Source organism: Rhinichthys klamathensis, unplaced genomic scaffold, assembly GCF_029890125.1.
Source record: "Rhinichthys klamathensis goyatoka isolate OS25496 unplaced genomic scaffold, OSU_Roscu_1.1 h1tg000018l_1, whole genome shotgun sequence".
Taxonomy (NCBI): Eukaryota; Metazoa; Chordata; class Actinopteri; order Cypriniformes; family Leuciscidae; genus Rhinichthys; species Rhinichthys klamathensis.
This window is the reverse complement of record NW_026606569.1, coordinates 3494032-3508625: the sequence shown is the minus strand read 5'-3', so window position 1 is coordinate 3508625 and position 14594 is coordinate 3494032. Positions and strand designations below refer to the sequence as shown.

The 14594-nt window shown below is 38.1% G+C and overlaps 1 protein-coding gene across 1 annotated transcript; it reads left to right on the top strand.

The window, feature by feature from the left end:
• Positions 1–2354: 2354 nt before the first annotated feature.
• Positions 2355–3422, top strand: LOC130070588 (epidermal differentiation-specific protein-like). The gene has a single exon (XM_056235011.1). The coding sequence runs from the start codon at positions 2416–2418 to the stop codon at positions 2932–2934; it is 519 nt and encodes a 172-aa protein (XP_056090986.1). The 5' UTR covers positions 2355–2415; the 3' UTR covers positions 2935–3422.
• The last annotated feature ends 11172 nt before the right edge of the window (positions 3423–14594 follow it).

Here is a 14594-nt window from a genome sequence, read left to right as displayed (position 1 = left end):
AACGAAATTAGTGAAGTGGCTCAATTTACAGTATTTGGGATTTGGCCATTATCAGTAGCAACTTGTATCTGAGAGCTAAGCAGCCGTCAAAGTGAACACAATACAATGGATTTTTGTTTTCCCCAGTCAGGAGCATACGTAACATACGACTCGTACAGAGTTTTGAACCTTGTATTAGGGTTACATGCCTGTAGATACTAGTGATGGGGATGAGACCGCCTATGCCGAGTCCGAGTCGAGACCGAGTCCGTTGTTTTTCAAATACAGTCGAGTCCGAGTCAAGACCGAGTCTTTGAAGGGTCGAGTCCGAGTCGAGACCGAGTCCGTTGTTTTTCAAATACAGTCGAGTCCGAGTCAAGACCGAGTCTTTGAAGGGTCGAGTCCGAGTCGAGACCGAGTCCGTTGTTTTTCAAATACAGTCGAGTCCGAGTCAAGACCGAGTCTTTGAAGGGTCGAGTCCGAGTCGAGACCGAGTCCGTTGTTTTTCAAATACAGTCGAGTCCGAGTCAAGACCGAGTCTTTGAAGGGTCGAGTCCGAGTCGAGACCGAGTCCGTTGTTTTTCAAATACAGTCGAGTCCGAGTCAAGACCGAGTCTTTGAAGGGTCGAGTCCGAGTCGAGACCGAGTCCGTTGTTTTTCAAATACAGTCGAGTCCGAGTCAAGACCAAGTCTTTGAAGGGTCGAGTCCGAGTCGAGACCGAGTCCGTTGTTTTTCAAATACAGTCGAGTCCGAGTCAAGACCGAGTCTTTGAAGGGTCGAGTCCGAGTCGAGACCGAGTCCGTTGTTTTTCAAATACAGTCGAGTCCGAGTCAAGACCGAGTCTTTGAAGGGTCGAGTCCGAGTCGAGACCGAGTCCGTTGTTTTTCAAATACAGTCGAGTCCGAGTCAAGACCAAGTCTTTGAAGGGTCGAGACCGAGTCCGTTGTTTTTCAAATACAGTCGAGTCCGAGTCAAGACCGAGTCTTTGAAGGGCCGAGTCCGAGTCGAGATTTTGTCTCAACATGTCAGTTTTGATATTCATGATTTAATATCACCCCATTTAATAATCAACAGTTAGGCCTACAGACTCAGCTAGATTTGGAATTGTTTAGAGGAGCAGTCTTAACGTCTTAATATGGAATATGTTTTTACTGGGTGGATTATGGACTATACTATGGACTATTTACTGGACTATGCCCCCATCATTTAAAAAATCCCTACCACATGCATCATCTTCTGCCTATTTTTCTAAAATGCTTCAACAGTGCTGCTCTGTCATCAACATGTTAAGCCCACCCTGACTTTTTTAATCATAGTTATTAAATAGATTGTACAGACACTGTTAACGCCCTTTATAAGAAGGGCCAGAAGAGGCTATTCCTGCTCAGGAGACTAAGGTCCTTTGGAGTGCTGTGAGACTTTATAATCAGTACTGTTGAGGGGATTGTTCACTTTGAAATTGTTTTTTTGATACGTTTTAGCTTACCTCAAGGGCATCCGGGTTGTATGGAGGATTGATTTCAAAGTGTACTGTCCCTTTAAGGCATCATACAGAAACTACTACGCTATAAATCAATGCACAATGTCACTTTGTATAATTAAATGGGAACTGTTTTTGTTTTTTTTCTGTTTTAAGTTTAAGGAAAGCATGTCTTATGCATATATTTATCTTAATGTAACTTATTATTCTACCCTATTCTATACTATCCACTTTCTGCTGTAATGTTGAAATGTCTCACTTGTGAGACAAATAAAGGCTGATCGTAGTTAGGACATGCAGAGCAAATAAAAATTTTCTAGTGGCGTGTCTAAATTAGTAGGCTTAGCTGCTTTATAACATTTTCCAATATTTCCCAATTTTAAATATTTTGACAATACACTCGAATTCAGTCTCTTTTAAAACTTTATTCCCCCATAACACACACAAACATTACATAAACACAATTGCACTGTGTAATGCAGTTAATGACGATACTGATTCTTTTTTATATGAACATAAAAAAAATGCGTTGGAAAAAAAATCTCGAGGACTGAAATTACGAGTCCTTCTCCTCCCACTGTGGTCCGAGACCGAGTCAAGACCGAGTCTTTGAAGGGTCGAGACCGAGTCTTTGAAGGGTCGAGACCGAGTCAAGACCGAGTCTTTGAAGGAACAAGTCCGAGACGAGTCCGAGAAAACAGAAATCGGTTTCAAGACCGGTCGAGTACTACATCACTAGTAGAGATACTGAGCAGAAGTTTGAGATTTGGCATGTTTCACAGCTTCCACACCTACATCTCCTGTAATGATCTAGTCAACGCCCACTTTGGTGTATTTGTGCTTTAAAAGGCAGCTCTGCACACCAAGTAAGTCACTGTTCCCAGCAGAACCACAGGAATCTGCTTCAGAAACACTTGCCTTCTCCAGCCTCTCTCTACTCGAGTCATCATTCAAAATGAGCAAGATCATTGTTTATAGTGAAGAAGCCTTTGAGGGCAGATCAGCTGAATTCAAGTATGATGTCCACAACTTAGAAGAGAAGGGCTTCAACAACGCCATCGCCTCCATAAAAGTCATTGGCGAACCATGGGTGGCGTATTATGACAAGAATTTTGCAGGAAAGCAGCGGGTTTTTGAAGAAGGAGAGTACGCCACCCTTGAAGACAAAGGACAGTTTTCTTCCCTCAAGAAGGTCACAGATGATCTGACCAACCCTAAAATCCAGCTGTTTGAGCACATTAACTATACAGGAAGAAGCGTGACCCTACGCAATGAAACCAATCTCCACGACATTGCTTTCAGTAACATAGCTTCGTCACACAAAGTGATAGGTGGAGTCTGGGTTCTGTACGAGCACACCAATCGTCGGGGTTCCCAGCTTGTTTCTTTCCCTGGCGATCAAGTTTCCAACTATGTGCCGCTCTCCTTCAACGATGTGGCCAGCTGTGTGCGTCCCTTGCTGCCTAGGCCATAGACGGCATCATTCAAAGTCCGCTTTCTGCAGCTGAATATTAACCGGATCCCTTCTGGAAAGAACGAGGCAGGTGGTGGGGAAAGACTGATCTGGACCAGAAACAATGACTGTGACTCCAATAAGTCTGAAGAAACTTCATGCAATTAGACTCAACCATATCATTTGAGGATATCTGTGTAAAGACACACTGTACATGTTAATTAGGCAAATGTTATATAACAAGGATGAATTTTATTTGAAAAGGTTTTAAGCTGCTGGTTGTTTGGCTTTTCATCAGAAGCGATCAGTATCAGTAAACAAATGCAATGAAATACAGTTTTGGAATTGTTACGGATCTACTACAGATCTATTGTATTTGAATGTATTTCCCCTGTTTGATGAGAGTGAAATATTCAAAGGGATTTTGGATTTATATTATGCTGAGAAAGAGATAACGAATGCTATTTTAATCTGTCAACTCAGAAAATAAAGACTCTGAAATATCGTAATGCTCCTTGTTTCAATTCTCCTATTTTTTTTACGTTTACATTTTTCATTTAGCAGATGCTTTTATCCAAAGCGACTGAGGAATTCAAGCAAAGTAAGTCATCCAAAGAGGCAATAAACAGGAGAAGTACAGAGTTTTAGACATCGTTCAAGCTAGAATAGGGAGGGATTAAGGAACAGTGAGAATCCCTGAATTTAAAGGAGAGGTGGGATGTCTGGAATAGACCAGTAAAAACTGACAGTGTTGAAACCGAGACACATTGATAAACTGCTTGTATATTTTCCGAAAACATGTATGAATATAATATATATGTAACCCTCTACATCGGTGTGCCAAAATGTTCCCCCAAATGTCTCTGCGTTGTTAATGTGATGAAGAAGACACCAAGATCGTGGTTGTGTCACAGCAGTGAAGCTTTCGTTTTTATTAGGCTCTTTATCTGCAAACAGCAACATCTCCACAAACATCACAAAACTGCAACAGCTTTCCACAAGGAAATAGAACTGTTAGTTACCAATCAACATCAAAATAACAATGCATACAAAATTATAAAACAAAATATAGTTGTGGCTGCAGTTAAATTAACCTTAAATCAGAGGGTTCTCAAACTTACTAAAACACTGGAAAAATAACTTGCAGCATAGGACAAATAAAGTTAAATGTCAGATTCATCCAAAATACAAACAATAAAACCCCAAAATACCCAGATACACCTCAAACACAATACAATATACAGAAAAATACCAAATAATATTACAAATACGAAACCATCCATCAAAAATAATCACACATACATTAGCAAACATCTTTAACAACAATATATTTCTACAAATAATATGGATGGCCAAAATAATCATATAAATAAAATAGATATATCAGAGAACAGTGATAACACTCCTTACGTTTTCACAAGGAAATAGAACTGATAAACACCATGTAACAAGTAGAATTAGGTACTGCGCCTTTAAGATGGTACGCACTCTGTTAGTCCCTCACTCAGTGGGGAGTCGATATGAGAAGCGCGAGCTGTGAACATCGCATGTATGCGTGCAAGCCCGTTTTATAATTCTGTTGTTCTTATTCTGCTTTTATTTCTATTCAGTAAAGCAGTTGTTGTTAGCGGTGTGTTTTGCAAACTGCCCATGTGTGCGTTGGACCGACGACGACGCTGATAATAAATCACCACAATGGAATATCAGTTACGTCTTGTGAGTCTTTGCTTACACCTGACTACAACCATTTAGGCAAGCTATGGCCCCTTCAGGCTAAAAGCGTTAAAACCAGCTCCACCAATGTATATATATATATATATATATATATATATATATATATATATATATATATGTGTGTGTGTGTATGTGTGTGTGTGTGTGTGTGTGTGTTACAAAATATATACTACACAATGTTATTGATTGAGTGTTTTTGAGTCTTGCCCTTATGAAGGTTTAATTTTATTGACTTAGTTTGTATAGTAGCAAAATAATAGTTTTTGATAAAACTCTGTTTTTTTTTATACAGCAGTAGAATTCAACTTTGAACGCCACTGATATATGTTTTGTAATTTGTACGTGGATTTCTATTGTACTTCTGTGATTTTAGCGTTTGAACTGGATTTATTTTGGTGTGGTGATGTGACGTCATAATGCTGTGATTCTGCTAAAGAAAGGTTTGTGTTTTTAAAGGGTAACTAAATCCTAAAACTTTTTTTTAGTTGATGATCTGTAAGACTGGGGCTTTATTAGTGCTGTTCATTGATTCGAGTAAATTTTTTAACATTTGGGAATTAAGTAAGTGTTTTAATTCTACAATATATGGTGTGAAAATGTCTGAGTGCTTCAGGTTTAACGGTGGCTACTGCAGTTGAATTTTCCTGTTGGAAGTTGTGGTGCCGCATGACGTAAGCAGGTTTTTAGCATTAGCTTTATCTGTATTTAGTACAGTGGTTAGGATGGTACGTAGGTGTAATGTTGCTGGTTGCAACAGCACTGCTGGACTGCATAACCAGTTCCAGCACACTTGGAAGTTAGGCGCCAGTGGTTGCATGCACTTGGCCTGGAAGACTGTGAGTTTCCACCTAGAGCTGGACTGTGCAACCTGCATATTACACGGGATTGCTTCTCCAACGCAATGGAGGTGGAAATGGGCTTCTCCAAACAGCTTGCGCTGAAAAGCGACGCAGTGCCAAACGCTGCTCCTCCTGCATGGACTCCACCACCGCAGCCTATTAGGCTAAAGTTAATCCTCTGGGGTCGACAAACGCGCCGGCGCGTTTTTTTTGGATTTTTTTTGGATTGATTCACTTCCGTTGCAAAGATCTTTAGTTATTAACCTAAGGGCCGCTAACGCGACACCGTTCTAACAGAAAACCCTTAACGCGCTCCGGCCCACTCATCCGCACAAAACAGTGCCTGGTGTCTCCACAAAACCCAGAAATACTGTAGGTTCCAAGGTTCAAGTCCTGAAAAATATATTGATAATAATTTTAATCTCTGTGCAAGCTTTAAAAACGCAAACCTGTGAAAATGCTGACGGCGTATTACGTGTTCAGTCTATAGGTATGCGCGTTTGAATATATATGTGCGCAGGTGTGAAGTCTTTCTTTACAACCTGACCTCAACAAATTACTTGTCTGGCCTTAGAACATTTATAATACATAATTATTTATCGCTTCCGCGTAGTCATGTGAACCGAAACTATTTTGACAACGTTTTATCTGTACAGAGGTAAAGAGAAGGAGGCCTTCACAGAGGAGAGACTAGTTGACACTTCAGGACTGTGTTGTCTTCGTGTCCAGGCGCAGGTCCTTCATCAGATCTGGATACGGCCTGGATGCAGCGGACTGCAGTAAACCTCGGGATAAACAGAGAGACTAATATTAGTGTAGACGCCATTCTTCTTATGATGTAACGAGTACATCAGGATTTATTGGAAGTGTTCCCGGTTCCGGCTGACCTAATCTATGCAGCCTAACATTGAATTAAATATGTTTATAATGTGTTATGTGTATGCTAGGTCAAAGAGATGTGTTTTTAGTCTAGCTTTGAACTGACAGAGTGTGTCTGCTTTCCGGACAATGGTAGGAAGACTATTCCAAAGTTTTGGTGCTAAATAGGAAAAGGATCTACCGCCTGCATTCGATTTTGATATTCTAGGTATTATCAACTGGCCGGAATTTTGAGATCGCAATAGACGTGAAGGACTATAATGCGATAAGAGCTCGCTCAAGTACTGGAGAGCTAAACCATTTAGTGCTTTTTTAAGTATTCAGCAGTATTTTAAAATTTATATGATGTTTAATAGGGAGCCAATGCCGTGTTTGATCGAACCGGGCTAATAAGGTCATACTTCCTGGTTCTGGTAAGAACTCGAGCTGCTGCATTTTGGACCAGCTGTAGTTTGTTTATTAAGCGTGCAGGGCAACCACCCATACGAGCATTACAGTAATCTAGCCTTGATGTCATGAACACATGAACTAATTGTTCCACATTTGTCAGAGCATATGACGTAATTTAGATATATTTTTAATATATTTTTATATATTTTTAAGATGGAAGAATGAGGTTTACGAGCACACCCAAGTTCCTAACCGACGACGAAGACTTAACAGAGCAGCCATCAAGTGTTAGACAGTATTCTAGGTTATTACGTGAGGAAGTGTTTTGTCCAATAATTAGAATCTCTGTTTTTTCAGAGTTAAGTAATATGAAATTACTAGCCATCCAGTTTTTGGTAACGCTTCCTTTTACAGTCCTGTTACCCATGTACTTACTATGTACTTATTATAGTAATTATAATTACTGGGTAATAACTAGGTACTAACCCTGAACCTACCCCTAAACCTACTCCTAACCCATGTACCTACCTTATATTAGCCAGTACTTTCTAGGTAAGTACACTGTAGTACATGTAAGTACTGTACTGTAAAAGGAAGCGTTACCCAGTTTTTTATATCAGCTATGCATTCCGTTAATTTAGTGAATTGGTGCGTTTCTTCAGGGTGTGAAGAAATATACAGCTGAGTATCATCAGCATAACAGTGAAAACTAATGCCATGCTTCCTAATGATATCTCCTAATGGTAGCATGTACAGAGTGAACAGCAACGGTCCTAGTACTGAGCCTTGTGGTGCGCCATACAAAACTTGTGATCGATAAGACATCTCTTCATTTACTGCTACAAACTGATAACGTTCAGATAAGTATGATTTAAACCATGCTAGTGCAATTCCACTAATGCCAACATAATTTTCAAGTCTATTTAAAAGAATGTTGTGGTCGATAGCAGGGGCGTAGCCAGAATTTTATTTTTGGGGGGTCCCGTCTTTAAATGAGGGGGCAACATATATATATATATATATATATATATATATATATAGCCAGATTTTTATATAAAGCCAGAATTTTATATATACAGGCCTATTCTGGTGGGTGCGGTGATGCGGTGGCGACTCGTGTAACATGTAAGGGTGGCGCTGCCAATAAAGCACCTAAAAGCTGTCACAAAGAACCGGCAAAAGTAATGATTTTGAATATGTAAAAAATATAGCAAGGAGATATTTTAATTGTTTATTAATAAACAAGTGTTTTCTTTGTCGGCTAAGATGAAGTTGACGATGCTGACTCGCGATCTTCAGTAGTGAACGCGCCAGAGAGAAATGCACATTTCATACGGATTACATAAGCAGAGAGCAGTCTGTAGTCTGTTTTCTTTCGTTTTGAATTGTTCTGTTTAAAAGTAGACATGTGAGGCAAGTAGGGTAGCCTACCTTATAGCCTATGCTGAGTTTCGGTTCGGTAGGCCTATTTATTAAATCCTGTTAAAGTCATTAAAGTTGATGAAACATTGATTAAAATTAAGATACAATTAATACAAAACGAAATTCAGGTTAAAGAAAGTTTAAAATTCAGGTTAAAGTGCTTTCTGTTTGATGTCTCTGTGAAAGTTTTAAAGCATCTTTTAGTGCCGCTTTCAGAGCGCGTCGCGTCCGTAATGGAGAACACGTCCATATAACATTGTTTTTTCCTCATAAATGCGAACACGAAAAATAAATAAAATAAAATGAATATTTTATGTAGGCTACTGTGGAGACTAAGAGCCAACCCTTCTTCATCCGGTGGATAGGCCTAGTATTACTTTGGTTTGCGCACTGAGGGTGTGACGTTATTAGCTATAACCATGAGACCGACGGTTATAGTTGAACACCGTCATTAGAACTCTATAACCGGCAAAACCGTGCGTATATTAAACCGTAAAATATTAAAATATTTTTTAAAACATTTTTTATCATAGAGAATGTTTAAATACTAATATCAGCTTACGAGGGAAACGGAGGCGGAGTAAGTGGTGCTTCGGATTCGGAGGCTGAGTGCTGGAGATGATTCGGGAGAGGTATCTGCCCCTTTACCGATAAGAGCGCGCGCTGACACGGAGTAAAGCCTTGTTTGTACTCGACGCGTCCGCACGAGCGCGAAGGTGCGCTCGGCAAAAAAACGCGTTGGGTGCGCAAGACCGGCAAGACCCCATTTCGCTTGGCTGTGTGCATGGCTTTTTTGTAACAGCGCCGCGTCCGAGGATGACCGACTTCCAGCCGAATCTGCCCGAGCACCGGCACGCAGTTTGCGCGTCTAAATGGCAAAGTTAATTTGTTAAGGTTTTTTTTACTGTGTGTGATTCATTTAATGGAAAGCACATTCACTTCTAGTTGTCTTGCTGTTCATTTTAAGAGCGAGTTGTCCCATAACAGACGAACAGTTATTCAACCGAACGTCCTATAACCCCCCCTCCCCCGGACGACGACGGTTATGTTACGAACCGTCACATTTGACTCACGTCATAACCGTCATCACCAATTCTGAAACAAACAGGCACACCCCTTAATCACTAAAAAATATTTTTGCCTCCTAAAGTTTTTTTTTTTTAAGCAATCAGAAATCTGAGGGGGCCGGACATTCAAATGAGGGGGCCTAGGCCCACCCAGGCCCCCTCGTGGCTACGCCACTGGTCGATAGTATCAAATGTAGCACTAAGATCAAGTAACACTAAAAGCGAGATACAACCACGATCGGATGATAAGAGCAAATCATTTGTGACTCTAATGAGAGCGGTCTCAGTGCTATGGTACGGTCTAAATCCTGACTGGAAATCCTCGCAGATATCATTTCTTTCAAGAAAGGAACACAGTTGTGAGGATACTACTTTTTCTAATATCTTTGACAGAAAAGGCAGATTCGAGATCGGCCTGTAATCGACTAATTCTGTACGATCAAGTTGCTGTTTTTTAACAAGCGGTTTAATCATAGCCAGCTTAAAAGTTTTTGGTACTTATCCTAATGACAAAGATGAATTAATGATATTAAGAAGAGGGTCTATGACCTCTGGAAGCATCTCTTTCAATAGCTTAGTCGGTATATGGTCTCAGGGGCGTCGGACAGGGGGTAATAGTGGAATAAAAATAGGGGTGTAACAATATCGTGTCACAATATATCGCAATACAAAAATGCAATAATATGTATCGTGGATAATTCACCCAAAATAAAAACTACTGTGTGAGAAAAAATTCACGTTTTCAGAGTTTTAGTGTCAGTACTACATTAAACTACTATATAATGTTGAATATAATAATAATGCAATGGGGGAGTATTTGTGGGTCCTGATAATGCCAAATGTCTGATGTTAACAGTAAAGTATGTGGCCTACATTATTTTGAATAGATCTAGACAGTGAAAGCATGCAAGCATATTCGTGCAAGCATATTCGTCTTAAATAATTCTGTATTTTCAGCTTCAGAATCATGAATATTGTTATTCTGTCTCTATTGTCCTGTGCTTTGGGTTTCCAGCACCAAGTCCAAGCCTATTCATTTACACACACAATGAAATATCAAATTTAGCATTTTAATAAACAGTAAATTTTTTGTTAACCTTTTATCATATGTTTTGGAGTATCTCAATAATATCATATCTTGAGTTCAGTATCGTGAATTCGTGATATGTATCGAATCGTGACATGAGAGTATCGTTACACCCCTACTTAAAAAGCATTGGACTACCAAAAAAAAAAAAAAAAAAAAAGCCTCAACAGTATGGAATTACATTTGTGCCTATAATAATGAACGTAACAGGACATTTCTGCACACAAAGCGCTACAGCGGCGCTACAGACGCTTACATTCACACATAAACACAACATTGACGTCTTCACTTCCAGGTCAAGAAGCTGTCCATCAAAAACTCAGTAGCCAATGAGAACTCACTGCTGCTAGCCCCGCCCCTGCGAGAGATATGTGTCAGAATGGCGCATGAAAACTCAGGGAGGGTAAACGAAAACTTCAAAAGCATAAATGAAAACTCTGGAAGCGCATTCGTAAGTTCAGATCATCGAAAGAAAGATTTGAAAACAGTTAGCAAAACATGCAGTGCATTAAAAACGAAGTAAAAAAATTTGCCTGCGTTTTTTCTTCTTCTTCAGTTTCACAGATATTTAATTCAGTTTCAAGTTATATTTGCATTAGTTTCTTGAAAAGTTACGTTCATTATTATTGGCACAAATGTAATTCCATAGGCGGGCAATATACTAATGTTTTGTCTTGACGTCACGACGAAACGCTTTATGACTCGTTTGAAAAAGACTTTTGAAAGATAATAACTTAATATACGGTGCACTCGTGTGTGTGCGGGTTGTGGGACAATAAAACGATTTGAGGGTCTCCCTCAATAGAAATATCAACAACAAAAAAAACATCTAAAAACAAATAAATTGTTATTAATCTGTTGATGAAAAAGCAACAAGAACAACTAAAACAAAATAAAAACAAGCAGAGTTTCTATTTATAACATATTTTGTAACATTGTGCAATGTAACCAATCACAGACATATGTGTTGATTTCTTGAACGCAATGGCCAATCAGATGCATTTAAGATAGACTCCCCTCACCGCTCAAAACAGAGTTTTTGTTCAGTGATGAATTATGCATGCTGGCAAATCCTCTGATTATAGCAAAGAAAATGTGGATATTATGAAAGATTAATTATGCTGTCAGCTTCTTTGATAATAACAGAGATTTGTAAGATCGCAATGAACTGAGGTGTCAGCTTTTTAGGTATTATTCAATTTGTATTTTTGAAATTAAGCTTGATGAATAAAACTTATATTACATTTCATTACTTTTGTGTTATTTTGGTGGTCGAGAAGACATCAGTGTGTGTGGATGTCAAACAGACGTCAAGGTTTCAACATGAGTTTGATTTGCATATTTGACCTGTTTTTTGATGTCAATGTTTGATGTCAATTTGATGTCTTTTCAACATCAATTGCCTGCTTAATCTCATACAGAACCTGTGGTCAATCCTCAGAAGGCGAGTGGACGAATTGTGATCATGTCCGCACTAATAAGGCAAGAATGGATCACCTTCAGTCAGGATTTGACCCAGAAGCTGATATCCAGCATGCTGGAGTGAATTGAAGAGGTTATGAAGAAGAAGGATCAACACTGTAAATATTGATGCTTTGACTATATGGAATATATTTTCCAACAAAAGCTTTTCCAACTAAGGAAATGCTTATTGTTTTCCAGTATATCATAAAAACTTGAAAAAAAATATCTTTGAATGAAAATGAAAAAAGGTTTAAAAAGAAAATAATTGTTGTTTATGTGTGTTAAACAGTGAGAGTACACACACACACACACACACACACACACACAATTACTATTAATTTTGCACAATTGTTAACATTGAACAATATTACTGTATTCATTGTTGCATATTTGTTTGTTTTGTTTTTTTTGAGTCTGTGGCCCTAAATTAGTTTTTAATTAGATTGACAACCCTTTATTGTTATAATGTATAAATTGTATACTGGTTTCTGCACACCAATATGAGTATTTAGCCATTAACAGAATCTCACATATTTGATTTAATATCATTGATCAACATTCATTTAAATATGTATTTCACCAAGAATTTAACTTTGAACGCAGCTGATATTTGGTGTATTATTTGTATGTCAATTTCGCACATTTCAGATTTTAGTGCATGAATAAGACTTTTATTTTGGAGTGGAGAGATGACGTCATAAGGGCGCGCCGCGCTCCTGCATCTGTTGTGATTCTGCTGAAGACAGGTTTGTGTTTTAAGCATTTAAAGTGTTTAAATCAATTTAATCGTTTTTACAAGCTATGTAAAATAAATGAATAAATATTGAATGTAACATTACAATAGGTTATCTAACATTAATGACCGTTATTTGACTGCTCTTATGAGTAACCCCTGTTCTGGACGCGCTATTCCCACAACAACCCGCTGAAAGAAACGGCAACTAAACCCAGATAATTCTCAACGTTTTATTATAACAGTATCCTCATTATAATGACAGTCCCAATCATAGTTATTAATGTGCATTGCTGTTTGAGCTGTGTGCCACAGATGAGAATCTTGCGCTGGCCAGTGTTACACAGACTAACGTTAGGTTACTGGCGTGCAGCATCACGCAAAAATAAAGGTTTACAGTAACGGACGCGACTGTTAATACGTTATTCGTAGTGACCCATGATAGATTTATTTCGTGTCTTTCCTAGAATGGGCAGTTTGAGACTTTGCGAGATAAACAACATACAACACATATCAAATACAGACGTGACACAAATAACACGTTTGAAAAAATATTACTGGCTTTAATGCTTTTAATTGATATTTAAAAATATCACAAAATATTTTTTTATTTAGGATTTTGTGTCACAATACGTCAGGATAGGTGCTCGATTAATCTGTCACTACTGGAGGTGTCACAACATACGGTGTCATTCAGGTGTCATGTCAGTTTCAGTGTGTTGCCATAATGCCAGTGACACATGCCACTATCCACTGTATGCCAATGAAGACCGGATGTGCCAATACGCATAGTGGCGTGCCATTGGCTTCTGTGCGTCAGATGCCATGTCACTTAATGTTAATACTGCTACTGCTCTGAAGTGTCTCAGCTAAAGGAAATAATTCATTATCTACCGGCTTTAATATATCGGCCTAATTTTCTTATCGGATTAATAACAATAACGTTAAAAATTACCATTATCGGCCAATATCGATATATGGTCGATATATCGTGCATCTAATATATAATATTAGTGGGTATTGGGTAACACTTTATATTACGACCCGCAAACAACTGCGTAAGTAAACCGAAATTACGGTGTACGTTTCTGTAATTATAGTGTACTTCCGTGTAGGTATAAGGGAACAATATGTTAAGTTTTGGGTAATAAAGGGGTACAACCAGATATACAAGCAAATTATTTATAATGTAATTATTTTAAAACTAACAGGTAACATATTCTATTAATATATTCCAGGCAAAAATTGTACGTCTGTTGTATATAAACGTTATCATCACATTTCTGGCAAAATATGTTCTTGTGCAATGTAGTTACAGGGTAATTTTGACATCTGTGGGTTGTAAATTAAACATATATATATATATATATATATATATATATATATATATATATATATGTCTGTATGTAAGCACAGTATGATAAAAATGTAATTTATTGGCTTTTCTTACTAAACTACTTCACGTTAAGCCTAAAAAGTTAAAACTAAGAAGTTAGTTCCTGCTATGATTTTAATTTAGACCGTACCATGTAGTACTTAGTACTTACCTTATCACATTGTATTGCAATGACACTTAAATGTCAGGGCAAATATACTGTGTAATTAAAACGTTTTTTTTATTTATTTATTTTATTTTTTTATTAGAGTAACTTTCTCTGTAATTACTGTGCAAATAGTGTTGTTTCGTATTGTTACATAGTAAGTAGTGTTTGTTACCCGTTTCAACTGTGTATTTACAGGGTAAGTGTAACTCCTGCGGGCTGTAAATTAAAGTGCCGCTTGTTACATATTGTTCCCTTATACCTACACGGAGGTACAGTATAATTACAGAAACGTACACCGTAATTTCGGTTTACTGTTTGCGGGTCGTAATATAAAGTGTTACCTATTAGTGCTCTCAATCGATTTGAAAATCAACTAATTAGGCCATCCTTAAAAATATTTTGGTTTGCAGTAACAGCAAAAAAAAAAAAAAAAAGGGTCGGTAGGTAGGTCTATATTTTTTTTTTTTCAAAATTCAATGAAAAAAAAAAGGACAATTTTGGTCATGGTGATTACGTCGGTAT

What these genes read in the sequence shown, in the direction of transcription:
- LOC130070588 (XM_056235011.1), top strand. Translation starts at nt 2,416, where the DNA reads ATGAGCAAGATCATTGTTTATAGTGAAGAAGCCTTTGAGGGCAGATCA.